The 25,881-nt window shown below is 39.0% G+C and overlaps 1 protein-coding gene across 3 annotated transcripts in view; it reads right to left on the bottom strand.

Annotated features, from left to right (window-relative positions):
- Positions 1 to 423: 423 nt before the first annotated feature.
- The window catches only part of Kcnip1 (Kv channel interacting protein 1), a 363,204-nt gene continuing 337,746 nt past the window's right edge, over positions 424 to 25,881 (bottom strand). For 2 of the 3 annotated variants that reach the window (XM_005376317.2, XM_005376318.1), the window contains exons 2-8: positions 18,415 to 18,539; positions 16,958 to 17,027; positions 15,481 to 15,551; positions 14,600 to 14,707; positions 5,826 to 5,930; positions 4,096 to 4,158; positions 424 to 1,284 (exon numbers count right to left, since the gene is read on the bottom strand). In XM_005376317.2, coding sequence (XP_005376374.1) covers positions 1,237 to 1,284; positions 4,096 to 4,158; positions 5,826 to 5,930; positions 14,600 to 14,707; positions 15,481 to 15,551; positions 16,958 to 17,027; positions 18,415 to 18,539 — 590 coding nt within the window. In that variant the 3' untranslated portion in view covers positions 424 to 1,236. Of the gene's footprint in view, positions 1,285 to 4,095; positions 4,159 to 5,825; positions 5,931 to 14,599; positions 14,708 to 15,480; positions 15,552 to 16,957; positions 17,028 to 18,414; positions 18,540 to 23,928; positions 23,962 to 25,881 lie in introns of all 3 variants that reach the window. The other variant, XM_005376316.1, reaches the window with a different exon arrangement.

Genomic DNA, 25,881 nt, shown 5'->3' with positions numbered 1-25,881 from the left:
CTTGGTGTTTAGCTTAAATAATCATTTGCCAGTTACGGATGAAGTCACTCAAAGCCTAAACTCCAAGTCCCTCAGCAGGAGGAACTGTCCACCTTTCCATTTCTGTATCCCCAATCACACCACATGGGGCTCCATGCTTCCCACCTTACAAGGTCTTAGGAGTGGCAACCTTGTCATCAGAGGGAGATGCTGTGAAGGGCCTTGTCCTGGCGTTGCATTATCCTGTGTCATAATATTTGCATTTGAATTGGATGCTGCTTAGGATGCTTTGGGGTGTGGGGAGAGGTGTCACTGCTTCACACAATGCCTGGTACAAAGGAAGCACTAACAACTGGAAGCCAAATTCAAGGACTAACCTTCTTAAGGTAAGAGGTAATGATTACTGCTTAGCTCTCTTGCCCAATGGAGTCATGGAAGAAATGATTGAGAGTGTAAGAAATAATTCTATTTATTGATTAGAACATGGTATAAAATTACAGCAATTTGCAGGCATTCTGGGCTTTTTGGGAGGGACATGCAGTGATGGGCTTGGGCAGGGGATGGAGAGGAGTTACAGACCACTGGGCAATGGCTCTCTTCCTGGGCATGTTAAGAGACTTGCAACTTGCATTACTAGCACAGATGCTAGTGTGGGAGAATTATTAATCCTCACCTTTGGAAATGAATGACACGGGCAGTTTAGGTCATCAGACAATGCCATGCTTAGTAATTCAGTCCTATTCTACAGGTTTAGGTGCTGCCTCCCCCAGACTAGTCAAGGTAGATTTTAATTGTTCTGTGTAACACTCTTTCTTCCCATAAAGGAAGAGAGACAGGCACATTGGTTTGGGAGGCCATCAGAGGATGGTGTGCATTTGGCTCAGGTCCTCAGGTTCCAAATTCAACAAAATCTGCTTAATTTGGAGGCAGTGGGTTGGGGGCATGTAAGCAGAAAACTGTGTACTACGGTTTAAGCTCAAGCAGAGGGACCTTCCATGGAGCAGCAGTGTGAAGAGATGGGCATGCTTCCAAAACAGACTCGAATTGTGTCTCTCTCAAGAGGAGGGAAAAGGAAGAGCTGACGGTCAGAGATGGAGCCACTGAATGCTGGGTTTCATAGAAAGTCTTCAGCAGGGAATTCTTCCAAAGTGTAAAAGGTGTTTCTGTCCCAAGAGTTGGTGTGTAAAATCAGAACAAGGGAAGATCAAGGTATTAAGATACAATGTCTCTGAGTGCTGGATGGCTAAGTGTCCCCATTTACATGACATTTTGGAACAGCTGGAGAGACCTCATGATGTTGTCATCCTGGGAGGAAAGAAAGAGAGGATGGTTAGGGATCTGCAGCAGCTGCCTGAGAAGTTTGGTAATGGTGGCGTGCAAACCTCAAGCATGGTTTCCTAGGCAGAAGGAAGTCCACATCAGTGTCAGACACAAGCAATTAGGGATGTGAATACTAGAAAATGATCAACTCAAAGCAAAACACTTTTATAGGTTTAAGAAGGGATGAATAAAAACAAATTATCCAGTACAATAGTGAGCTGGGTTTTAAAAGAAGCTCTGTGCAATTGCATTGAGTGAAACGATTTTTTTCTACCTCTACAGAGATGATCATACTTTCTTTTCTATTCTATTAATGTGATGAATTATACTGAGTCATTCTTGATTGTTAAACTAAGCTTGTAAGTTTTCATATTAAGGTTATGATAGCTTCATAAATCAAGTTGGGAAGTTTCTCCTTTTTCTCTGTTTCTTGAGTTTGTATAAAATTAATATCATTTGTTCCTTAAATGTTTGGAAGAATGTGCCAGTGAAGCTATCTGAACCTGTGATGTTTATTCTGGAGGAAAGTTTTAAATTATAGATCTAATATCTTTAACACACATAGGACTACAGTATGTAGGTTTTCTTTTCTTGTTAGTTTTGATAAATTATTTTGTGAGGAATGTATAATTTCATATAAGATGTCAAACTTTTTAGATAACGGCTATTATTTCTAGTCAAGCCTGTGTGACATTATCTTTCTCATTGCTGACATTATCAATTTGAGTTTTCTCTTTCTAATCAATTCTATTAATTTTCCTCAAAAAGAGATTTCCTGGTTTTATTGGTTTTGTTACTGTATGTCTATTATTTTATATTTTTCTACCATGTATTATGTAAGGTGTAAGTACTGAATGTAGAAAGTCCTGAAATGTTTGCATAATAAGCAGCACACTTCTAAATCCATGCATCAGAGAACATATTTTAAATTAAAATACAGCAGAAGTATGACATATCAAAATTTGTGGGATCTAAAGCAGAATTCAGCTAACATAGTATTCAGAGGGAATTTGCTCCTGATATAAATCTATATGTTAGAAAAGGTGGTTGAAAATCAGTGATTCAGTTTTCATCTCAAAAAGCTGGGGAAGAAGAAAAGTCTGGAATTTTGAAAATAAGAAAACAGAAAGAAGAAAATAATTTAAGAAACAAATTAAAGAAATAGAAAGTAGACCCATGATAGAGAAAAATCAATAGAGACAGTTGATACCGAGGCTCTGAAATCTATAAGTTGCTAGAACAGGGAGGTACTATTACATTTAGTCATATGGATTCTAGAGTCAGGGAACTTGGATTCAAATGTCGGAGTTATCACATCAACTGTGTTACCTTGGACAAGTTATTTAATCTCTCTGTGTTTCTGTTTCTTCAGGTGTAAAAAGCCCTTGAATATAATATTTACCTGTAGGTTAGTATGTAAGAAATGAACTAATGGCTTAATGAGTAATTGCAGAAACTGCTACTATGAGAAACTAAACTGATTTAAAAGACATTCTCACCTGGCAAGCGAAGTGAAGAAAGCATACTTTAGTTAGACATGGTATTTAAAATTAGATTTATAGAGTTTAGTTTCCATCTCTTTCATTTACTTTGGTCTTAGTCATACGTCTTTCAGTTTTCTCTTTATGAAAATGGGTGCACTCAATGTTGCTTTTCAGTTTGTCATGATTAAATGCTTAAATATTTCTGACCCTCCTGGTAAAAAGCTGCTGACCTCAGCCTCCTTTCTTAATTAACTTTCTAATTAGTAACCTGTCCACGATCACTGGGCCACCCAGACATTCATCAACTGAAAAGTTACTACTAACGTTAGCAGAGATCCTCTACGGCAGTTAAAAGTGGTCTATTTTGGTTGTTAAATACTGTGAATCTCACACAGCATATAGGACGTCTACCCTGTAGAGTTGTTGTTATGTTTGTGTATTGTGCCTGAGCCATTACAATGTGCTCAATATATGTTAATAACTTGTGTCTCTGTGTTTCAGTTCTTGGGTGGTGCTCAGAGTAAGTGTATATCTTTCTGAAATAAGGTAGAGGTATGCACATTACTTTATCTAAAGTAGATGAAGGAATGCTTTCTAGTTTGGTCTCTGGCAGATACTTTGGAATGAATACACTTATGAGACTTAATGAAAGTATCATGGAAGAACAAGCAACCCCAGCCTCTCCTCGGAAAGGGTTAGCATTTCAGGCCCCACTCTAGACCCTAGGAGGAAGAATCTGCATTCTAATAATATAGTGAGGAAGTCTAGTTTACACATTAAAGTTTTTATAACATTGGATCAAAGACATTTGCTTTATAATGACAAATTCTAGACCCCCACCCTAGATCTAGAGGCTCTGAAATCCAGATCTAGAAATAAATACACATTTTCAGAATCATCACTGTAGGCAATTTTCACATACACTACAGTTTGAGAATCACAACTGTAGATTTTTTTCCTAGTTGCTTCCTTGAGGGCTGGGCGTGGGGCATAAAGCCAGAACCAGGTAGAAAAATGACAGCATTGCCCAGTTGGGAACTCTAGTTTCACAGAGACCTCTCTGGGTATTCACAATCTCTGGGGCTGTGCTTGGGCTGTCTGCTCAGGCCTGCTCTGAGCCACAACTAACCACAGACCAGGCTGAGGAGTGCAGACTGGTGGCCTTCTGAGGCTTTGCTGGCGTTGTGGCGCTTGGCTGATTGGAGGGGTGACAGCTGTGTGTAGCTTCTCATTCCTTTCCTTCCTTGGGCCTCCAAGCCCTAGATTTTCTTTCCAGATTTAGAGATATTATGCCTTGTGATCTCTTTCTTACCTCCTGACAAGATTCAAGAAATTCGTCTAAAGTCACAATGCCATCTTTATTTTTGTCCATTTTCTGAAAGACACAATAGGGAGGAGCACTTTTAAAAACCTTATAATTTGCACCCCCCCAAATTTGCTTTTTGTTAACCAACTTTGCTCTGCAAATTAGGATGGTTTTTCACTGGCAAACAACTACAGCTGGGCCCTGGTTATAGCACTTTGACCCTGATGAACTTCCTTAAATCAAAGACTAGCTGCAGATCATCTCATCGCTATATTATTCTAACATCTCCACAGGTTGTATTAATTGGTTTTCTGTTGCTATAATAAAATATCTGAGGATGGGTACTTTACAAAGAAATATGTTTATTTAGCTCACAGATCTGGAGCATCATGAGCTTGATGCCAGCTTCTGCTTGGCTTTGGTGAGTATGTCATGGAAGATGGCATCAGAATGGTGGGAGTGCATGTGGCTAAGATCACATGACAAGGCAGGAAGCCAGAGTGAAGAAGGGCCACTCTTGTTCTTTGTCAGTAACTCATGCTTATAAGGACTACAGCATTAATTCCTTCAGAGGCCATGCTCTCAATGACCGAGTTACCTTCCAATAGGCCCCATCCATTAAAGGTTCCACTGCCTTTCACACTGCTACACTGAGGACCAAGGCTCCAGCACATGAACCTCTGGGGGGTTTGAACATGAACCATTTCTAAACCATAGCATAGTCTTCCCTAAACTGTGTACTAGACTGTCCATTTGGCAGAAAGAACACTGCACATGGGAGGTACCCATTCTCTCTCTGTTACTTACTGTGTGAGCTTTTGACAAGTCAGAGACCTCTGTTTTCCCATTTGCAAAGTGAGAAGATTTGACTACCCAGTAGCGAGATCTGACTGCTAGTGTAACATTTTACTAAATTGCTACTATGATGCTGTTGCTCCCCCACTCAAGGATCAACAGTAGCTACTTATCCTTTACCAGAGAAAGCCTGAACTATTCCATTTAAAGGTTATGCATTCTGGCCTTACCGTAGTTTCCAATTTTATTTCCCCGTTGTGAGAAACCACTCAGACTGTTTCAAAGCTCAGGGCATCTAAGGACACCTGAGGACATGACCCTGCTTGTCTACCACAGGTGGACAGAGGGTACGTTATGTAACCGTGACTTAGCACAGATAAACGTGTATGCACTGGTTACTGCACTATGTAAGAATGTAAATATGAGATAACAACTTGTATAAGAATTATACAATAAAGATGCAGGCAGCTCTTGGGCTCTTGCACTCTTTCACTCTTGTGCTCTGCTGTGCTCCATGCTGCCTGCTGTTGTTGCTGATGTCTTGCACATGTGTGTTCTTTAACCTTGGGACCTCACCCTCAAAAATCTCCCTTGGGTTCCCTGAGTGGGCTGACATCCTTACAACCCAGATACAAATACTCAACGTTTATACAAAGTGATTAATGAAGGCTTCTCAGTTTATTTGGATCCCTCAAGAATTTTAATGGAATTTGTAGCTGTCTAATACCCATTTATAACAAATAACATAACATACATTTGTGCTATGGTGTAAAATTATCTGCTTCATATGATTATCTATTCCTAGTGGACAACATATCTTGTAATTCTTTTCTGTTTCCTATAATATTTAGAACAGGGTTGGACACAAACCACTTGGTCAGATGTCATGATTGGTTCATCTAAGTTGGGCATGAAGCTTGTGTGCAGGTGTGTGCACTCACCTGGAAGAAAACATCCACGTGCTGCCTTGGAGTATCCTCTTTCAGTACAGGATATGTATATTTCCCCATCATGTCATAGATGGCTTTGACAATGTCCATCATTTCCTGCAGAGGGAACACAGAAGTACATGATGTGGGAACCATGAGGGGAAGCTCTTTAGGCAATTGACTTTAGGGTTGCTCCGCCCCTTGTCAGCAAAAGTGATTTAGATCTTTTAAAGCTGACAATGGAGTTAGAAAGCAGTCTAGTCTGGCAGCCTCCTCCTAAAGAGAAGGCAGTAGAAAATTCTCCCTGCTTCAGAAGCTCTTGGGAGATTACCCCTGCTTTAATATTGCCCTTAGTGAAGAGTGATGTGGGATTACACACTCACAATCTTGGTAAAAATGAAATATTCTAAATTAAAGAGAAGTTAACACTGTGCACATTAAAATTTTTTTTTACAGGTTCTATTGCTATTTTAAATTAAGAAAAAGGAACCAACAGCCAGGATTATCCATAGGGCATTTTAAGGGTTTAGAAAACCTATTATTTTAGACTTAAAGAAAAGTTACAAAAATAATGGTATGCTCATGTACAGCTTTTACTCTGTTTCCTTTAACATTAACAACTTTGCAGAGAAACCAACTGGAGAAAAATGAGCAAAGCCAGGAAATGAACATTGTTACCATATCACTACACTATAGACTTAAATTTCATCAGTTCCCCCAACCACATCTTTTTCCCACATGGTGTGGAGTTCTGTTCTTTGTCTCCTTAGGACTTTGACACTTGATGAGAATACCCATCAGTTATTTTATGTCTCTCAGCTTGGGACAGTGCCTGGTTTTCTTATGATTATATCAAAGTTATGCTTTTCTGGCATGAGTTCCCAAGAAGAGATGGTAGTGAGTCATCAGGGAGGTATGCGGTGTTGCTTGTGTTATCACTGGTGAGGTTAACCTTCATCGCTTGATTAAGGTGGTGTTTACCAAGTTTCTTCACTGACTTTAGTTTCTGTAAGCAGATCTTGCCTGCAAAAATTATTACTGTGGAGTTTGTCTGAAGATTATTTTGTAGTCTCTATTATTTCCACATGTATTATTTGGAACTCTGTAAGAAAGAGCTAACACCTTCCCCCATTTATTTATGCATTCAGTTGTTTGTTTATGTCAATATGAGCATATGGATATTTACTGTACTTTGTCGGTGACAATCCAGTATTATCCTTTTTTATTTTGTTGCTTAAATTGCCCTAACTTTTGTTATTCAGACTCTTTCAGGCTTTGGCTATTAGAACTCCCATAGTCTTATGACACGCTCCCATCTGGTATGATCTTGTATTTGGTCTGTCACAGCCCCGGAACAACTCCAAAGAGACTGATACTTTTATGGGAGAATGGAGTTTCAAAACCATGGTCTCACTGCAAGGTGTGCTTATTGTTACAGTGGGTGATTGTTTCAGGGACCCCTGAACAGACAGATCTAGGAAATACATGTTTGTATTCACATGTTTATTTTAAAAATATCTGATTTACAAGTCCTTTGCACCCATGTAGACATCGGGTTCTTTATAGCTTGAGTATTTTTTAATCAAGGAAAGGATATAAAGGCCAATTTTGATTGCTATAAGGATTTTCATGACCTATAATAACTTTGGTGAGATTATCTCCAAATGACTGCCAGGGAGAGAGGCAGTTGTCTTTTCCAGGAAGTTTTGAACTCTCTTTTTCTTTTAAGGGGCCTTTTGTTAATTATGCCATACAGAGACCTCTGATAGATGTTAATGGGGACAATTTTGTCAGGTTTGCAAATTAAAAGAAGTGAGATTGTTTAGTGATGCAATGTTATAACTGTTAAAATAAGGTTAAATATCAGATACTGTAAATTACACTGTAGGTTCATTTCTTTATATATTTTGTAAAGTAGTATTTGAATATTTTAGAGTCATATATTTGAGTATGTTTACAAACATGTAACTGTTTATAAAATTGAGACAATACCATACATACTACTTTGTATAGTGATTTTTAAAATGCAATATATTCTAATTTTCAAGTCATTATTCATGTTCCATGATTTTATTTTATTTTATTATTTGAGACAGGGTATCACTATGTAGTACAGGGTGCAGGTTGGCCTTGAACACACTTATGTAGCTTTAGCTGGCCTCATGATGGTATTCCTGTCTCAGCCTCCCGGGTGCTGGGATTATAAGTGTGCACCACCACACCTGGGTCTCCCATGATTTCAAATGGGAATACTATTTAAAAATACTATTATTTGATCAATTAATAATTTTCATTGTTATTCTAATACGTTCTACTTTCTTAGTGAGGTAAAAAATATATAAATTTATTATTTTATTTAATTTCCCATGAACTATTCATTTATCTTCAATGTGTTTACATATTTCTAAATGGATTGTGAGAGCTCTTTAGATACTCTAAAAATTTGTTAATTTATTTAGAAGGTACTTTTAAATATCTACATATGCTAAATATGGTGTGAAGGAAAAGCAAAGACAAGCTGGACTAAAATGATCCTTCTCTTTGCTATGATGATTGTCTACCAAGGAATAGCAGCTCTTTCTAGGCTGATAACTTGCAAATATTTTTAACCAGTTTGTCACTTGCTTTTCGACTTTGTTTAAGGTGTTTTTTGATGGGCAGAATTTTAAAATATTACAGAGTGAGGTCATTCATACCTTTATTAGTTCTAACTTTGATTTTATGCTTTTTCTGTTCTAAGATCAGACATTTATGTATGACTTCTGGTTCTTTTAGAGCCCAAATCAACTATGTATATTTATGATTAATTTGGATATAGGGTAATAAATGAGAATGTTTACTTATTTATTTCTGGAATAGTTTTCTGAGAGCCATTTGGTGATTGTTTGTCATTTCTTTATTTTCTCCTCTGAATGCTCCTTTTATTGTAAACCAAATTATTATTTGTATCTGGGTTTTCTAATCTGTTCCATTGCCTATTTCTTTCTTTTGTTGTTGTTTTTTGTGGTGTGAAGGATCAAACCCAGCGCTTCACTCAGGCTAGGCAAGCACTCTACCACTGAGCTACATTGCTCACCCTGCCATAATGTTTTAATGATTTCAGTTTCATGATATATTTAATTATCTGATAGAGTAAGTCTCACTATTGTTCTTCTTTGTTTCTCTGCTACTCTTATCTGATTTTTCTTTCAATGTCACTTTATACAAACTGTGCCAATTTCCCACCTGAATAAAACTTTCCTTTTGGTTAGAAATAAAAACGTTGGTGAAGAATTGCTATATTTTCGATATTGTTACCTTTATAATGTACTCCCCCTCAAACAGTGGTACATTTCTCTACTTAGCCAAGTCTTTTTTATGTATTTCCCAGAAAATCTTATCTTCATCTAAATTATAGACATTTAAAAAACTCCCCAGTGCTTTAAGTTTTACTGTTATTGCAATTAGAATATCTTTGTTACAGTTTTCTAAATAGTCATAACTGATATATAGACCAACCAATTTTTTTCTTGTACATGTATTTTATTATTAGTCATAGTTTTTAAAAGCTCCATTTTGAGTTGATTTTCTTGCGTTTTTTTCCAGGTAGAAGATTATGTTACTTAACAAAGAATTTTACAGTTTCTCCTCTTTATATATCAGTCAGTTCTCTTTGTGTCTTCTTGTATTGGAGGAATATTCAGAATGTTAAGTAATGGTGTGGGTGAGTATCGTGCACTCATGTCTTGCTCTTGCTGTGAGAATCTCTATAGTATCACCATAAAGTATGAGGCTGTGTGTCAAGCTGCAGTATTTCCTATTGTGATAAAGATGTATTTTATTCCTATTTTATTAAGGGTTTAAAAATATCAAGAATAGATGGTAAATTTTATTGAATGTGATTTTGGCATTATATGGCTTAATATTTTGATATACTAATATAAATTATTTAATAGAATTTCTCTACTGTTGAATTATTCCTGCAATAAACCTTATCCTAGTCATGTGCGTTTATTTAAATAGAGTGTTAGAATTAATTTCCTACTGTTTCATTTAGAATTTGTGACCTATATGTTAAATGAGATTGAATTGTCACTTTCTTCTCTTTTTACTTTGACAAGGATTTTCTTTTCATACAACACATTTTTTGGATTGATTAGACGTGTCTACCATACAACAAACTTTTTTTAATAAATAAAATTCATTGGAGCACAATGTGTTTAAAACAAACTCCTTCAGTTTAAGTGTACTTGTTGATGAATTTTACATATACTCACTCATATTACCTCTACACACACAACATATGGAGAATTTTCATCATCACAAGAAGTTCCTCCATGTTCCTTAACAGTATCTGTCAACCTTCGGTACCAGGCAACAGCTGATGAGATTATGTCACTATAGACTGGTATGTAGTTTTTAGAACTCCACAAAATGGAATCAATACAGTATAAACTCCAAGTCTATCTTCATTCGCTGAGCATATTTATGAGATTCATGCACATGTTGCATGTAACAGCAATTTATTTCTTTTAACTGCTGAATAATAATCCACTAAATGGGTATGTTATAATGTGTTTATCTATTGTTCTGTTGGTAGGCATTTTGATTGTTTGCAGTTTGGAGGCAACTATAAATAAAGCCACTATGAACATTTCTGTACAGGTATTTATGGCATTACATGATTTAATTTCTTTTGGGTAAATGTCTAGAAGCAGGATTCCTGGGTTATATGTTAATTGCATATTGAAATTTATCAAAGATTTTAAAATGTTTTCTAAAGTGTTTATACCATTTTATATTCCCGTCAGCAAAGTATGAGAATGTCTGTAGCTCCACATGCTTGTCAGCACTTGGTATTGTGAGTCTTTTTAATTGTAGCCATTCCAGTGGATACGTAGCTATATTTTATTATAGTTATAGTTTGCATTTCTTTGAAGACCAGAGATATAGGGCAATTTTTCATGGGCTTATTGACCATACATTTATTTCCTTTTCTGAAGCATTGGTTCAGCTCAGTTCCTTATTTTAAATTGTATTCTTTATCTTCTTATTAAATTATAAGCATTTGTTATGTACCTTGGATATTAGTCATTTGTTAGAGATATAATTTGCAAACATTTTTTTCTGACACTGTGGCTTGCATTTCCATTTTCTTAATGAAGTCCCCAGAGGAATAAAAATTTTAAATTTGATTAAGTCACATTTATTGACTTAGTCTTAAATTTCCTTCTTTCTGGGTTCCTTAAGATATCCTTTGCTACTCCAAAATTGTGAGGATGATTATGCTGTGCATTCTTTAATAAGATAGCTTATGTTTTTATATTTAAGTACATATCCATTTCAAGTTGATTTTTAAAATTTTCTGACACTTTATCGTCTTATCCCATTTTTAATTAAGTATATTGGTACATTTTAGGTATACATAGTGATCACATTCATCAAAGGAAACTTGCACCTGTACATGATATAACTTGATTTTTTTCCCATTCCCCTACCCTACCTTGAACCCCTCTGCCCCTCCTTAGTTACAAAAGCTTTGTTTCCATTTTTTCCTTCTTTTCTCATTTTTTTCTTTTTCCTTCCTCCATTTTTCCCTCTCTCTTCCCTAGTTGCCCTTCCCTTTTAAACATTTTCTTCCTATTTCACAATATCTATTATACATTTTTATCCTTATTTACACTTTCAGCTTCTCACAGCAGAGAAACAATGTTGTATTTACACATGTGCATCTATTTCACTTAAGAATGAAATATGGTCTCAAGGTGTATCCATTTGCCTAAAATTTCTGCCAGCTGTTCCTCAGACAAAGGACTACTATCTAGAATATATAAAGGACTCAAAAAAATCTGATCCCCCAAATTTAAAGACCCAATCCAAAAATGGGCATCTGAATTAAAAGATACTTCTCAGGTGAAGTAGAAACAGTTAATAAACATATGAAAAAATGTTCAACATTGCTGGTCATTCAAGAGATGCAAACTAAAACAATGCTGAGATTCCATCTTACTCCAGAAAAAATGGCTATTATCAGGAAATCAACCAATAACAAATGCTCATGGGGCTGGAGGAAAAAGGGAACCCTTCTCCACTGTTGGTGGGAGTGTAGAACGGTGCAACCACTGTGGAAATCAATGCAGAGATTCTTCAAAAAACTAGGACTAGAGTTTCCATTTGACCCAGCTATACCTCTTCTTGGTATCTTCCCAAAAGAATTAAAAACATCATACCACAATGATATACACATGCCCATGGTTATAGTGGCACATTTTGTAATAGCTAAATTGTGGAAATAACCCAAATACCCATCAACTGATGAGAGGATAAAGAAGATTTAAAAAAAATTATACAGTGGAGTACTACTTGGCCATAAAGAAGGATAAACTCAAGTTGATTTTTGTGTGCAGCATGAAGTAAAGGTTAAAGTGCATTTCCAATCTCAAAAGGATGCACCATTGTTAGCAGCACCACTTAGTGAAACCACGGTTCCTTTCTCTGGGATTTCTTTGGTATTATTTTGAAATGACAGTATGTGGGTGGGTCTATTTCTAGACTTATTTTTGTTATTTATTTTCTATTTAAAAAAGTAAAAAATAAAAAATTAGAAGCAATACAGAATTTCAAAAAACAAGATAACAAGAATTCAACAATGGTTGTTATATTGCATATTGTCTTCAGCTGAGGAATGGATAAAGACGATGTGGTGCTGTTACACAGCGGAGTATTGCTCAGCTATAAAGAGAGATAAACATGAGGCTTTTATAGGTAAATGCATGCAACTAGAGACCATACTCATAAGTGAAATAAATCAGACCTGCATGTGTAAATATAATATTGTCTCCCTAGTCTAAGAACCTGGAAAAGTAAATAAAATCCAAAAGCTAAAATAGATATTGTGAAAGAGAAAGAAACTGCTCAAAAGGAAAGAATAATTAGGATGAGGGAAAGGAGAAAAGAAAGAAAGAAGGGGAAAATATATATATATATACTCTAAACTATTTTTAATGTATTAGTCTATATGTAGGTCCTTATGTCAATTTTCCACTATCTTGATTATTACATTTTTATATTGTCTTGAAATAAGGTTCTTCAATTTTGTTCTTTTTTGGTTGTTTTATTTTTCAATTCTTCATGTTTGATAAACATTTTAAGTGAGTTTATCAATTTCTCCAAAATGCCTGCTGGGATTTTGGCTGAGACTGCAGTGAATTCATAAATCAAATTTAGGAGAATCTGTCTTTTAACTCTCTTGGGCCTTCCCATAGGCATGATGTACCTCTCCGTTTATTTAGGTCTTTTTGTCCTCTTAGCAACATTTTGTAGTTTTCAGTGTATAAATTTTGCACTTATTTTGTTAAATTTATCACGAAATATTTTGATGAAGATAAGTGGAACTTTAACTTTCTAATTGTATGTAGAAATACAAATGACTTTTGTAACTAGACCTCATATCCTGTTACTTTGTTAAATTCACTTATTCTTCATAGCACGTACACTTTTTGTAGACTTCTTACCAGGAAGCGATCTGAGGGATCTAAACTTCCTGATGGAAAGATTCTTAATTGTGAATCCAATTTCTCTACATGAGATACAGCCATTCAAATTTTCTAATTCTCCTTGAAGTCAGTTTAATACTTAGTGCCTATCAGAAAATATTTCCAGCTAGCAGCTTCCCAATGGGTATGATTGTGCCCTCTAGTTAGTCCTCCATGATCCATCTCTCTCTCACACCCCTGTCTGCTGCCGACAGTGAGCATTTCTGTTTGGGAACATGTGAAGATCTATCTTGCCTTGCAGCCTCTCTGGCCACTGTGCTAACCCTTTCCCTGGCTTTCTGCATGGCTGGTTCTAGTTTGGCATCACTTTCTCAGAAAGGCTTTTTGAAGACCTCCATCAAAACATCTTTCACCCGCTGATCTACATTTTGCCTAGGTGTTGTGTATCCCTCGACACTGCTCCATGAGAGTGAGGCAGAGTCTGACTGCTCACCTCTTTACCTTAGCACTGGGAACACCTAATCAGCCCTCAGACCTCTGTGGACTCCATGGATGATTGCATGAATGAGGAGTAGCTGAAGAAGCTCGCTGAGTGTGAGTTTTCCCTCTGTAAGGAAGAGGCTTGCAGGGATGAGGTGAAGGCTAGAGAAGATATTCATACTTCTCGTCCCTCTGCCTGGCACATAGGAGCTCAGTAAGTGGGATGTCAAGCATGCTAAGTTAAAGCTTCAGCAGGGACATGAGGATACAGTAGACAGGGTGAGTATTAAGACAGGTCTGTTGGAATTTCACAGGCTAAGCACACATACGAACCTCAAAAAATGCCAAGCACTGAAGATTCTGAAATTGTTTGGAATGATTTCTTTAAAGACAACTGTACTTTCTCTCTTCTGGTTTTATTAGTAGACAAAATAGGTTGTGGGCAATGACATCCAGCTGTAGTGTCTTTCTCCCTGAAAAATCCCTCTTTTCTCCTGTAGGTGCTGCCTGCAGACCCACCATCCCCACTTGGAGCTCTAACTTACGGCTATAAATCTGACAAAAGGCGGGTTCCCTAGGGGGAAGTAACTCTTTATACTAAAACAAGTCATTTATAGCCTGTGTGTAGTTTGCATTGAATCTGTGTGATCCCATGAGGAGAAAGCAGCTTAATCTTTTCCTGAGCACCTAGGTCAGGGGAGGGTTGTGCTCAGACCACCTCTGGCAGCCCCAAAGTAGATTTTGTCTCACTTAGACAATTTTATGCTCATGACTTGGTTTTTTTTTTAATTCATTGCTCCTGTCTTATGCCTCTGGTCCCAGCTCACTTACCTCTTTGTTTATGTATCCGTCTTTATTGATGTCATACAAATTAAATGTCCACCTTAGTTTCTCATGGACTGTTCCTCTCAGTAAAATCGACAGAGCAGTTACAAAATCCTAAGAGGCAGAAAAAGCAGGAGTGGCATTAACCACCAAGATGCTGAATGGGGAGCATCTAGGTCTTTAGGTCACACTCCCGAGTGCTTTTGCAGAATAGTGTCTCCCATTCGTCTTGTCTGCCTAAAGGGTATGGCCAACCTCAGCAGAAAGCTCCTGCCTTCCATGGCCTACACTGCCCCATTTTTAAACATGGTGTCCCCTTGAAGAGGCACGGAGCTCTATGTGTGCAGGCACTGCCAGGCACAGTTAAACACAGCCTCTTCTGTTCCTGCTTAATCCCAAGGCTGCACTGGTTTGCTTATCATATGCATGGCCATATATTTTAGTAGCTGCACAAACACACTGCCTGCATTCAAATCCCGCCTTGACCACTTACTAGCTCTTCGACCTTGTGAAAGTTACTCAGTCTCTCTTTGCCTTACTTTCCTCTCCTGTAAAATGGTAATAAATAATGCAACCCTACCTTATAGGGTTATTATGAAGATTAAATGAGTTAATAAATGCAAACTACTATGTCCAGAGGCTGCCTCCTGGTAGGCAGTGTACAAGCGAACCCTTAAACTGCTCGTATTTAGTCCCCTGAGTCCCTGAGTGCTTGGAGGGCAGAGGAAGTGGCCGCTTCGCTTTATCATCAGGAAGTGTTTATTAAATGGATAAAGTCTTTTTGTCACGACCAAGAGGATTCAGCCTTCCCCTAGGACCCTGAAATTTAGAGGCAGGGGCAATGTGCAACCAGGGGACTCCCAGAGTAGACCCAGGAGATGGCATACCTCGAACTTCACGGAGCCTGTCTGGGTGGTGTCGAAGGCATTGAAGAGGTAATGGGCATAGGTGCTGGCATCTGTAAGGCAGAAAGGGCAGGACAGGTGAGGGTTGCTAAGACCCCATGGGATGGGGGGGATGATTTACAAACGGAGGCAGGGTTTTGACCAGAAAGAGGAGAGCATGAAAGAAAAGAGAAAATTATGGAGGCCCCTGGGGTTACTCAGCCCCTGGAGTTTAGGTGAGAAGTTATTTCTAGCAGGAGGTGAGACGGGCCATGGCCCCTGCACGTAGCCACCTGGAGAGAATGGATATCCTGCCTGTGTTTGTGTGTGAGCTCTGGTGGCTGAGTGACGTGGTGATGTGTGAAGACGTTCTGAGCAGCAGTTCAGGGGCATGGAAGAGCACGGACTCAGGAGCGGAGACCCGAACCTGGGTCTCAGCTCTATGCCTGCAGGCATCTAATGCAACCTCTCTGAGCTTCCTTTTCTATTTCTGTATGATGAGATGTAGAAAGACCTATGTCTTGAAGTTTTTGGAGAAGTATGTTAGGGCCATGCCTGCCACATACTGAAAATTCAATAAAGTGTGACTCAACAGAACTCAATAAACTGTAATCCTGGTACCCGCATGAGACCAAGCTGCTTCCCCTAACTTGAGCAAGGCTCTGCACTGGGAAACACCTCCAGGGGTGCATCTGTCAGCTGCTGAACAGGCCCAAGTTAAACAGAGCCTGAGAAATGCTTGGGACACTTGGAACTTTAGGACCCAGGTCAGGAGTTTGGTAGATGACTCTTGGGAACAAGATACAAGGTGGCATGTATGACCTGGAGGTCACAGAAGAAGTCACTGGTGTGGTCCACAGTCCCTGGGCCAGAGCTGATTCCCACAGGAGTCAGGCAGGCCGCAGAGCAGGTACTGTGGGCTTGGCCCACTGTGGGCTCGCCCACTGGTAAGCATCAAGCACAGCTTCCTGCTCCTTACATCTTTTTGGGTTTATTTTTATAGTCTCTTGTATTTGCTAAAGTTGTTTGAATATTCCAGCTTGTCTGAGCTGTTTTAAGGGGAAGAATGGGAAATATCTGGCACAACAGAGGAGCCAATATGGCAAAGCTTTGCCTAGGACATCTACTGGATCTATCTCACTCTGCCCCGTACTAGCTGTGTGATCTTGAGTAAGTTACTTAATGTCTCTGAAACTCAGTTGTTTCTTCTGGGATCAGAATACTTTCTTTCCAGAGCTTTTATGAGACTTTGTAATATTGCATTATTAATCTTTCTTTTCCTCCCAAGTGGGTCCATTTTCATAGCTCTTTTTTGCTGAAGCTTTAGAGAATTCCACAACTTACAATAAGGAAGGTCTCTTGCTGTGTGTTCTCCCCCTATCTTGAAGAGGAGGCAAATAACAACGAAGAGTGTACTTGAAGGAAGGAAAGGCTGCTCACTAGAGAGAGTTGCGAGGGTCTTTCCCCAAGTCTGACTTACCTCCATGAGGGAAAAACTGAGCGTAGATCTGCTTGAATGTTTCTTCATTGACTGCACCGCTGGGGCACTCCTGTGGGAAGGGAGAGACAGTTGTGGGAGATGTCCGAGGGCTGGCACCAAGGGAAGTGGACAAGGACCAATCCTGGGTGTAAGGCTCCTTGTGATCCTCGGTGGGCAGGGACTGGGCAAGAACCTGTGCATTTCTGTGTCTCCAAGGTGGATGCCTGGGAGGTGATGCCACCATAGGACTGAAGCTGCTTAGCAGCATGGTGAGACGTCATCAGAGAAGGGACACTGTGAGCTGGAAAGAGTTTGGGATTTAAGATTCGAAGATGTGGGGTAAGCCACTTCGCAGCTTTGTGACTTCAGCCAAGTCAGTTTCTGATCCTCAGTAACCTTACCTGCAGAATGGGGCTCAGAGTACCTTCCCAGTGAGGGTAACAGGCATTTAATATATGAATCTTTGTTATGTGGTGCCAGGCTCAAGGCAGATGCCAAGCAATATTGAGTTCATCTCTTTGCTACATGCTGTTTCCGCTCAGCCTAGTACCCAAGGGCAACCTTTCCACCAGCTGCCCATTGCTATCACTCCCTCTTAAGGATGAGAAGGAAAGAAGCCCTAATGGCAGCAAGCCACATGAAAGGCACAGCTGAGGCTATAGGAGAAGGCAGGCGCCTCTCAAAGTTTGTCAGATGACTTCCAGGATATGCATGAATCCCAGTCAGCCTGCACCTCGGGGAACAGAGACCACGGTCAGTTTGGAATTCACCAAACCGTACCTATAGGCTGTAATTAGAACGGTATAATCAGAAGCACCTCTCTTTATCCCACCCACCCCAGTATTTTTGAATACAACTGTGTTATGAGATTTAAGCTTTAAAAAATTCAACATCTGAGGGTTCACGGAATGGTCTGAGAAGGCAGAGATGTATTCAAGGGCATGAAGCAACTACCAACTCCCAGTCCTCTGAGTCCACCTCAGAGTTTGGCTTCCTGTGTAGTGTACAGGAATAGGAGGTTGCAGCAAGAGGAGGAGTGTCTGTTCTGTCTGTCTATTTTCATGGTAAACTAATACAGTGGCCATTCAGGCTTATACATCAGACTATGTGAGTCAGTAAAGATGAATCTTACCATTTTGGAGGTACCAAGCTGATGGAAAGTGTGAATGTGTTAAGTTCAGGCTGGCTCCTGCACCAGGGTAAGTTCTCCAAAGTCACACCATCCTGTGAAGGTTTTGTGTAGTGGACCAGTTTTCTGTCCACTGAGATAGCCTCATCCTTGACCTGGAGCCCTGCTTTCTCACCAAGTGATCTTGCTCTCAAGTTCCCTTTATAGAGCTGGCCTTCCTTGTACAACTACATAGATGAGAAGCTTCCTTAGGAACTCCCTTTGCATTTAGGAGAGTTTTGCTCCCAGTGGGAAACCCCACTGGTGTGAGAGCCTATGTGGGTCTTACATTTTTGAAGCCACGATAAAGGACTTGCAGCTCTCTCTTGGTGAAGTTGGTCTGGGCCTCAAGTTGCTCCAGTCCCTCAGGTCGGTGGCAAACCATGGTCATCTCCAGTTCATCTTCAATCTTATCTGGAACCAGAGGAGATGGCATTGGAGTGTGACCTTGGCACTCTGGCCAGACTATAGTCTGGGCTATCAAAGCAGTGGTATCATTTTTTTTTGTTTTTTTGTTTTTTTTTTTTGTGGTACCAGGGATCGAACTCATGACCTTGTGCTTGCCAGGCAGGCACTTATGCCACTGAGCTATATCCCCAGCCCAAAGAAGTGGTATCATGACCTATGACATAGGGTGTGGGGCTGAGGCCACAATGCAGATGATCTTCTGCCTTGGACTCCTCTCTCCTACCCAGTCTCTGTCTTGAAATCTGTCCTTTCTGTTACTCTAGTTGTAACAGATGCCCAATGAGGGAAGTGTCACCATCTGAGATATGAGCAGAAATGTTTAAAGCACATCCATATGAACACATTTTTGTCTATCTAAATAGCTGCTTTACATATTCAAATTACTTCCCACTGAATATGCAGACAGGTAAGTGCGCAGAATGAGGAAGATCCTCAAAACAGCAAAGGAGAACAAATCGATTAAAAACAGTAAACCCTCATCATGTAGCTAATTAGGGAATGGCTAGCACAACTTAGTAAAAAGTTTAAATTATAAGATGTTAAATATTACTTAAAAAATCTGAATAATGGCCCGGGGATACAGCTCAGTGGTAGACCACTTATCTAGCATGCACAAGGTCCTGGGTTCAATTCTCAGCACCACAAATCAAACAAAAAATCTCAATGCATTTTATAGTGTATATTTATAACATCTTCCAGATGTCCTTACATTCTAGGACAATGACTTCAATGGGGGCTACTTTGTATATGTAAGATCTTCTAAGGCATTTGAAGGGCTTTAGAAACAGTTGGAAGTAGTAGTATAACTGTACAACTCTGATAGGTACTACAATGTGATACTGCAATAATTGTTTAGAAAGTAGCAGTCACCTGAAGCAAGGAATCTGGCCATCTCCCATCAAAGGATCACAAAGTTCAAAAATCAGGGTGTATTCAATGTTTGATCATCACAGAGGGATAAGTGAGTGCTTTACTTTAGACCCTACCACAATGTTTTCAAATTTATTGCAATCAAGAGTAAATTGCCATCTGTTATACTTTACATCTAGATGTTTCCCTAAAGCCTCTTGGGCTCATAGGTGAGGCTTTGGGGACCTCACAAAGCCTATGAATGGATCATGGGGGCTGGATGCTCAGGAGTGGAGTAGTTTACTGATGAATTTACAGTTCAGTGAGATTTGGGAAGTGAAGCCTGGATGGAGGAGGTGGTCCCTGGGGGCGTGGCCTTGACGTGTTTATCTCCCTCCCTCCTCCATGGACCCCTGGATCCCTCCATCTCTTGATCCCTCTCTCTGCTTCCTGCTGCCATGCCATGAGCTGTATCTCCTCTTCCATGCCTCTCTGCCCAGCTTCCCTACCTTGGAGCCAGCTGGCTAAGTACTAAAACCTCTGTAACCGGAGAGCCAAAATAAACCTTCCCTCCTTAAAAATTGTGGGTGTTGGGTATTGTGTCCCAGTGATAAGGAAAGTGACTAAGAAACCATCTAACCTTCTCTGTCTGTTGCTGTCATGCAGACAATATCAAATCCATATACTGAGCAATTCTAAATCTGGGCTTACAAAATACTGCTGAGATGGGCAGGCTACTGGGAATAAACACACACCATGTCATGCCCATGAGAAGTGAAAGGAAGCACAGGCTGAGTGTCTACCATGGAGAACAGGGTGAACAGGTACATTAAATTTAGGCATTTCTCTAAGCAGGGATTGGTTTCTTTGTGCCAGATTTTCTCTGCCATTCTCACTTTCTCTTTTGAAACCTTGATCCTAATATGAAAGGAATCCATCAAAGTAAGTTTGTGTCTTGTACATATTCCCCAAAGGAATGGATATTTGGGGAAATCTCCAATAACATGGTAACAATTCTGAATTTTATCTTTCTTATGTGCTGGGCAACACATATCACCTTATCCTGCTGGGAGTAAGGCAGATGGTTCAATATAAATAAGATACTCTGTTTATACAACATAGCAGCAAGTGGCCAATTTCCATATAATTCTTACAGTGCCTTTAATTATTGTTGTGTTTGTAGCTAGTGAGTTAAACAGCAATTACCTAAACACTGAAACATTTCTATGTAAATCAAAGGGCCAATCTCTAAAAGAAAAGGAAAAAAAAAAAAAGGAAAAAATTCCACATAACTCAGAAAGCTCAGATAATGTGAGAGTTAAACTTAATTGTCAACTTGACAGGCTTGAGAGCTATCTAGGGAATTACACACAGTTCCGGTATATCTAGGTGGGTCATAGAGACATGACCTTGGGGTCTATATATGGTCCCTACCCTCTCTTTTCTGGTGCTCATTTTCTTGTCTGCTTTGTGTTCACCATGAGCTAAGCAGCTTTCCTCTGCTATGCACTTCTCCCATGAAGTTTCTGCCTTGTAGCCAGTCAGTTATAGATGGAACCCTCTGAAACTGTGAGCTAAATGAAACCTTTCCTTCTTTAAGCTATGAGTGTTGGGTATTTGGTCCCAGAAGTGGAAAAGCTGTAATATAAAAACTGTAATATACATACAGTTTATGTATATTTTAGACTACTTTTAAAATAGAAAATAATGGTTTAAACTCAGCGTTAGATCAAATGCACTTTAATAAAAATGCACACACATTTAACTGTGCATATATTCTACAAATCTTCATAAGGAGCTATAGAGTTTTTTGTATCCCTTCTGTTGGCCCTCAAGGATTCCCTGTGTGCTGCCTAGGTCACTCTGATAAAGGAATGATGCTAAGCAAAAATCATATTAAAATATGATTAAGCAAAAGGAAATATTTATTATTGGATGAGATGATGCATATTTGAAAATGTCCTGTTTATTTGTCAAGGTTTATCTCATTCCAAAGCATGAAATATTTTTAGAAGATTATTCTGATTCTTCCTGTTATTCCACACAAGCTCAGGGAAATTATTTTTTGCAGAAGTTTGAAAAAATCCTTCTGATTCAGAAACAACAGTTGCTTCCCAATACCTTTATTAAAATGTACTAAGTAATTATTGAAATATCAACTGTTAAAGCCACTTCATTAAGTTGGAACTGGACTTTATTAATAAATCATTTGCTTGCTATTGGGGCAGCAGGATCAATTTTCATATCAGATGGATTGTGTAATATCAGAATATGTGAATTTTGATGGCCAAGCTTTTGTTTTATTTTGCTTCTTCATCATCCTGTAATTGTCTGTCTGTGATAACATCAGTGATAGAAGGAAATTAGCATCAGCAGGGTCAAGACTCTGGGAAATAGTCTGCCTGTGGATATTAGGGGCCTAAATCAGTACCTTATAATAAAAACACAATACAATATACACATAAATATAAGCAAAAATTTCATGAAATAACACTGTCTCTCACTAGTGCAAGATGTGCTCTATTCTCACATGTATTTCTGCGCAAACTTGTGCTGGTTGTGACCATCATGAATCATGACTTTTAATTGGAAAATACTGATGTAACTGGTCTATAGTGGTAGCTATAGGTTTCTTCAGTCCTCAGTGCCAAATGTTGCATGCTATTATTATTTTCATTATTAAAAATAATGATGAACTAGTTACTAAGTCAGAATTAGCTGAGATGATATAGATTAAAATTAGTCTAGAGATTTAGTACTATGGAAATTATTATATAGTATATGTTAAAAATCACTTAAAATGACTTGTCTTTTCAAGGCACTTTAAAATGTCCATAAAGTATTTCTGTGAAATTTTGTACGTGTGCTAGGAAGTGGGAAGATTATTGTAGTTCCCATAAGATATTTAGAAGACAATTATCCTAACAGATAAGGTGATTTTCTTACTATGAGTGACTCACAAAGCGATGAATCTTTACCCTAGGGGTAAAACTGAAATAGAATAATCAATTGCAGAGGTTGCTACACCAGAAATTCCCGGATGGAACAGTAGATGACTCAGACAGAATGGTTCTTAATGTTTTAGAGTTCCAAACTATTCTAAGTACGGGATGAAGGATTTTGACTCTCTCAGAATAAAAAGCACTAAATTATTATTATTAATAATATTATTTTGCTGTACTTTCACTGAATTCTCTCATCTTAAATACATGGAGTCCATGCTAATGACTGCTAGCATAGATCTCTTCCAAAGTTTCACTGACTGGTTCTGTGTGAATCTTAGGTCATATGAGAAATCAGTGACAAAAGTGGACCTCAAATCCAGCCAGTCCAGGCCTCTTCCTTCCTCAGATCTGGCTTCTACATGCCTCCAGTGGCTTCTGCTTCCCTTGAGCGCCAACTACAAATTGGTTTGTAACCAGCCTCACAGTGATCCTTCTCCTGTCAAGCAGGGCCTATGCACAATCAAGGCCCTCAGACTGGGCCGTGGAAGGCCCAAGCCTCTGGACTTCTCCCCAGCGAGGTGTTTCCTCTGTTAGGCTCATGCCCAAAGACCATGATCATATTCTTCTCCCTGGATTCAAAAATAATTTCTCTAACACAGTATCTCTGTGTTGGCCTTTATACCCACTCATTTATGAGTAGTTTGGAGGTTACAAAATAGTTACCATTAGCCTGAACATGATCTAATGATAGGTGCTATTTGTAAATATGTTTTAAAAGAATTACTTGGCAATGTTTGATGATGATTTATGTACAAGTTTGGCTTTCTTATCTCTTGGAAAATGGGATTATTTGAAAACTTGGTCCCAAATTCTCACAGGGAGGCTATCCACTAGAGTTGAGCATGGCTTGTTACCTCAGGCAGCCAGAGCCTCCAGGGCTCCCTGTTGCTCTCTTTGGCTTTTGGACCCAATTTTGTGCCTGTCAGGCCCCAGAGTTGAGTTTTGGGTTCTTGATTATATCCACTTACTCTCCTACCCTTCCACCTTTCTCCTACTTTATCGGCATAGTCTGTTTCATCATCTGTATACTTCAATACATTTTGATCTTTGTTGCACAAAAGACTTGAACCTACCATAGGTAATAAATATAATAAACTAAAAGCAGATAATGAAAAACTATCTGATAATGGAAAAACTATCTCAGAAAATATTGATTGGACTGGAGGTCAAGACCACAGGGGAAAAGAGACTGTAGAAATCCTGGCCATTTGTTCAGAGTAGTTACTTAGTTACCACCCTTGAATGAATCAGCTCTGAATTTTTACATAAGTCATATACCTATGAAAGGAAAGTATGTCAATATCTTAGGATCCTCTATCTTATTTCTAAAAGACCATTCCCAGCTGTTTCTATATAGGTGAAATTTCTTAACAAGGGGGAACAGAAAGCTGGTGAGAAAACCAATTACAAAATATGCATTTGATTCAGAAGCTCTTCCTTTGCAAGTAATGACCAAGCCAAGTCAGTTTAAGCTTTTTTACCTCTCTGATACTGGTAATACCACCAGGCGATGTCTAGGAAAAAGTAAGAAGACATTTTACCACATCCATTCATAGAAAAAGCAATACACATTTCTTTTGTGAATGGAAAGGCCACCCTGAGGATGTTTAGGTCACATTCGTCTCAACATAAGCAAAGAGGCCTCTCATTAGCAGAGCAGGGGCTACCTCCCCATCCTTTTCCCAGGGTCGGACAGGCAAGAGCAATGGGTCACTTCTCAGTGACCTGATTCCCAGCAGGGCTCACTGAGCATGCCCTCAGCCATGCAGTCATGCAGCCCGAAGAGAGATGGGATGGCATGTGGCAGAGGATACATGGACGTGGATAGGTCTTTGGAAATGCCCACATGTTTGACTGAAGAGTGGCATAAGCTTCCCTCAATGATGAGGAGATCCCACCACTAGTCTTCTCTGCTTCTTTGTGATTTGAAGTTTCCTATCTTGTAGGATGATTCATTTGTTCTCTCAACAGCTGTCATCATTGATGAAGTCTCTACTATGTATGTATTGGAGAATAAAACAAGTTTCCTGCTCTCATGGAGCTTACAATCTACAAGTATTTGCTTTTTTCTTCCTCCCTTTCCCCCCTATTTTTCTTTCTTAAGCTTGATAAGTAACTCGGATGCAAAGAAGGAAAGGTATTACTGCCAGTGAGGATTAGCGCATTAGTATGTGTGGCCAGTGGATGCAGGAGAAGTCCCTGTGATGCCAGATATGAAACACATGACAAAACATCAGATCTGGAGAATTATCTGTGGATAGTGGCTGAGTGGGTCCAAGGCCCCAGGGAACTCTCTGATGCCTTCCTACTGGCCTTTTCAGGCCTCTTTTGTGGTCAGCCTGTTTCCTTTGTAGGTTCTTGTTTGAACTTCCTCCTGTCTTGCCAGAATTCATGATCAACAGTGTGTAAAGCATCTCAGCCATCTTTAGTGTATTTTAACCCCTGCCCCCAACTCACAATTCCAGACCAGAACAAATTATTCCATTGTTGCTCCTAAAAGTGCTAGTATAGATAGCTGGATATCCATTGTCTTTTGACCTGCATCCCATGAGAGAAACTTAGTTTGCCAGATTTAGTTGCCCTTTTGATATCTCTGATTAGGTGGTATTTGGAATCATTCATTTACTTATTTTTATTAATAGACTATATTTGAAAACAGTATTAGGTTTACAAAAAATTGCACAGAAAGCATAGAGAGTTCCCATACAACTACTCTCCCAGTTTCTATTATTAGCATCTTGCATTGGTACAGTATACAGTACTTGTTATAATCAATGAACTAATATTTGATGAGCCAATATTGATATATTAATATTAAAGGAAATCCATAGTTTACATGGGAGTTCATTCTTTGAGTTGTGCTGTTCTATGGATCTTGACAAATGTAAAATGTTTTATGTCTATTGGAACAATGTCAAAGAGTTTCATTGCCCTGCAACTAGGTAGAATTTTCATAGAGATAGAAAACGAAATGCAAAGAGAAATAGAGATATATTTACAAATACAGATGGACTTTCTCTGGCATGCCAAGAATATGATAAGTATTTCAATAGAGATGAAGAGACATAATGTTTATTCACCTACAGTTCTCAGAGTAGAGGAAAGGTACACACTTAGACCAGGGATTGCAAACTCAAGTGCCAATAGTTGTTGGCAGGGAAACTGGATGAGTATGACTATATATGTACAACTATAGAGAGCAGTGGGGACTGAGAACTGGGGCAACTGCCCCATGAGAGGAAAGAGCTATTATTCACCCAGTTGTTTTCATGCAGAAATTTAAATCCAGTGAATCCAGACAGTTAGATTTTTCAAGACATGCTCTAATGCATTTTTAAATGTTAAATTAAAAATATACTATGTGACAAACATGACACGCTGGTGGGTAGGATGGTATGGGCTGTTGGTCTTAACTTGTCACTGGAAAATCATTC

This window comes from Chinchilla lanigera, unplaced genomic scaffold (assembly GCF_000276665.1).
Source record: "Chinchilla lanigera isolate Chin_1 unplaced genomic scaffold, ChiLan1.0 scaffold00007, whole genome shotgun sequence".
NCBI lineage: Eukaryota > Metazoa > Chordata > Mammalia > Rodentia > Chinchillidae > Chinchilla > Chinchilla lanigera.
This window is presented reverse-complemented; position numbering and strand designations above follow the sequence as displayed.